At 44.5% G+C, this 2,790-nt stretch overlaps 1 protein-coding gene across 1 annotated transcript; it reads left to right on the top strand.

Annotated features, from left to right (window-relative positions):
- The first annotated feature begins 1,491 nt into the window (after nucleotides 1-1,491).
- Nucleotides 1,492-2,552, top strand: LOC102710564. The gene is made up of 2 exons (XM_006649154.3): nucleotides 1,492-1,683; nucleotides 1,776-2,552. Exons 1-2 carry the CDS (start codon nucleotides 1,596-1,598, stop codon nucleotides 2,384-2,386), a joined length of 699 nt encoding a protein of 232 aa, XP_006649217.1. The 5' UTR covers nucleotides 1,492-1,595; the 3' UTR covers nucleotides 2,387-2,552.
- The last annotated feature ends 238 nt before the right edge of the window (nucleotides 2,553-2,790 follow it).

Below are 2,790 nucleotides of genomic sequence, written 5' to 3'. Positions count from 1 at the left end.
GTTTTTCATACTTTTAAATGGTCTATTTTGTATAAAACATTATTATGCGTGATTTCCAAATTGTTAAAATGGTATGTATTTGCTAAAATTGTTTATACGAAAGTTGTTTAAAAATCAAATGGATCATATGCTAAAGAAATTCCTCATTTTGTGTGTGTTATTTAGTATAACTTCTATCTTCACTTACGAAATCTGGCATATATATATTAAAGTGATTCATCTAAATAGATTTTTAACTTTTAGTCAGATAATATCTATGGTTGTTCTTTTTTTTCACCATGGGACTAGGCTCGGACGGCATTCGACTCTTGTGGCTGCGCTACAGAAATCACCAGCAGCAGGCGGCAGCGGTACACGGGGATCGGGATCAGCTTTTTTTTGTTTTTTGAGATCGGGATCAGCTGCAGTTGCAGCTTTGAGTGCAACTTTAGCAGTCCATCCATCCAACCATTAGATGAGTAACCAATGGCCGGATGTAGAGCTGCCCATTTTCTTTTGTTTTCCCTATAGCTACTCCATTTAGCAAGCCTAAATTAAGTTACTTCTAAACTTCATGAATTAGTTATTTTGTAACTAGTATAAATTTTGTTTATATGTGAATATCTGCAAAAAAATAAAATAGTGAGGTAATTTATTACTTTGCTTAAACAAAAAGTTTTATGGAACACATTGAGGTGATTGTTCCAAAATGCGTATTTGCAAATAAAAAATAATTTGTAAATAAAAATTTTATATACGTATTCTTAGTGATCCAAAAATCAAGGTTAGAAGATAAAATTTGGTGAAAAAACCAAAATCAACTCTAAAATTAAGATTAAAAATTCAAATTTTGACTTACATAATCAGAAGCAAAAAGAGATATGAACGATTGAATATAACTAATTTAACCGTAATATTTCTAATACCATCCAAGTGATTTTTTTTATTCATGATCTGCAAAATAAAGGAAAGAAGAGATAGTGCCTTAGATCTAGCCGTTGGTGTTCAGCTGGACGGTGGATTGATCCAAACTGCTAAAGTTGCAGTCAAAGCTGCAACTGCAGCTGATTCCGATCTGGTACACGGACCACGGTACATGCGAAACGCTAACAATGACAGAAATACCCTTCTCCTGTCCTTAGTCAAAGTAATAAATAGAGCATTAAATATATATGAAAACTAAAACTAATTACATAATTATGAGAAAAATCGTGAGACGAATCTTTTGAGCCTAATTAGTGTATGATTAGTCATAAGTAATATAGTAATCAACATGTGCTAATGACCGATTAATTAGACTCAAAACATTGGTATGTTGTTTTTCCGGCGAAATCTAAAATTTATTTTATAATTAAAATACATTTAATATTTTAAATATTTAACCGTAAGCGTCGACGACCTCTCGTAAAAAAATTGGAAATAAACGGAGCCTTCGGCTGAAAAGAGAGGAGAGACAGAGGAGTGATTGATGATGCCGCGCTAGGCTAGCTGCCTGTTTCCCCACCCCATTAATCAATCCACGCGCTGGCTAGCTGCAGTGCCGCTGCTTGTGAGTGAATTGCGAGCGGTACAGTAGTAGAGACTTTTTACCAGAGCTGCTGCAACACAAGAACAAGATGCGGGAGATCCAGAACCTGCAGCTCCTTGCCATGCTCGGTCTCTGGATGCTGCAGCTGGGAGCTGTTTCCCCTGCAAAGATCCACGGCAAGCCTCCCCTCATTTGCTTTGCTAGCTAGCAGTGCCGGCCGGCCGGCCGGCCGGCCTTGACTTAATTACCCCATACATTATTGGTGCAGGGAACCCGGCGAACGACCTGGTGGCGCTGGTGAACGCCAACCGGACGGCGAGCAAGCTGCCTCGGCTGCGCACCAGCGCGGGGCTTGGGTGCATGGCGCTCCAGTACATATCTGAGTGCATTGGGGGCGACGCGTGCGCCGGTGACAACACGGTGGCGTGCCGGCCCCCCGAGGCCCACATCACCGAGGTGTACGCCGCCAACTGCGGCGTGGAGCTCCCCACGGTGGACGTCATCACCGGTCGCCTCGTCGGCTGCCACCGCCAGCGCTCCGACGCGGAGAGCGCGCTGGAGGCCGTGCTCTCCTCAGGCAATGGCAATGGCAACAGCACCACCGCAACCGCCCTGGCGGTGATCCGCGGCAAGGAGCACACCCAGGTGGGCGCCGGGTTCGACCGTGCGCACCGGCACGGGCCCTTCTTCTGGTGCCTCCTCTTCAGCAGCGGCAGCGCCAACTCCACCTTCCTGCTCGAGGCCGCCGGCAAGGGCGTCCACCAGACGCAAGGCTGCTTCAGCGCCCCTGGCAACCTCTCCTGCGACGCCGCCAACGCCAACGCCGTCGTGCATTTGCTCCTCCTCCTCCTCCTAGCACTAGCTAGTATAGTGCTCTAGTGTGTGAGAGACAGAGTGGGTAGTTCTTGTTCTTCAGCAACTCAAAGAATTGCCTACTTCGGCACTCGGCTGACCAAGATTATAGGGAAATGTGCTCATGTTTTTTTTTCATTTGAGATAATACTTTCAGCTGCTCAACATTAAACCAGAAATTTCATTCCCTGATCTGCATGCATCCTGTGAAAATTCATGCGTTCAAAAAATACCCTCAGTTTTCGGATGTGCATGGTAGAAGTCTTCTCATGTTGACCAAACCAAACATTTACTCGCATGTCATCCGCACCGACCGACCGGTTAATCAACCTAGCAAGCTCCACACCTCCTTTGATCTAGAGACCAATGCCACATGGAGTATCTAGTAGTAGTGTATTGCAAAGTAATTAACCTTCCCGTTTCCATCCATA

Source organism: Oryza brachyantha, chromosome 2 (assembly GCF_000231095.2).
Source record: "Oryza brachyantha chromosome 2, ObraRS2, whole genome shotgun sequence".
In the NCBI taxonomy this organism is placed as follows: domain Eukaryota; kingdom Viridiplantae; phylum Streptophyta; class Magnoliopsida; order Poales; family Poaceae; genus Oryza; species Oryza brachyantha.
Note: the sequence above shows the minus strand (reverse complement) of the source record. Positions and strands in the feature narration are given on the sequence as shown.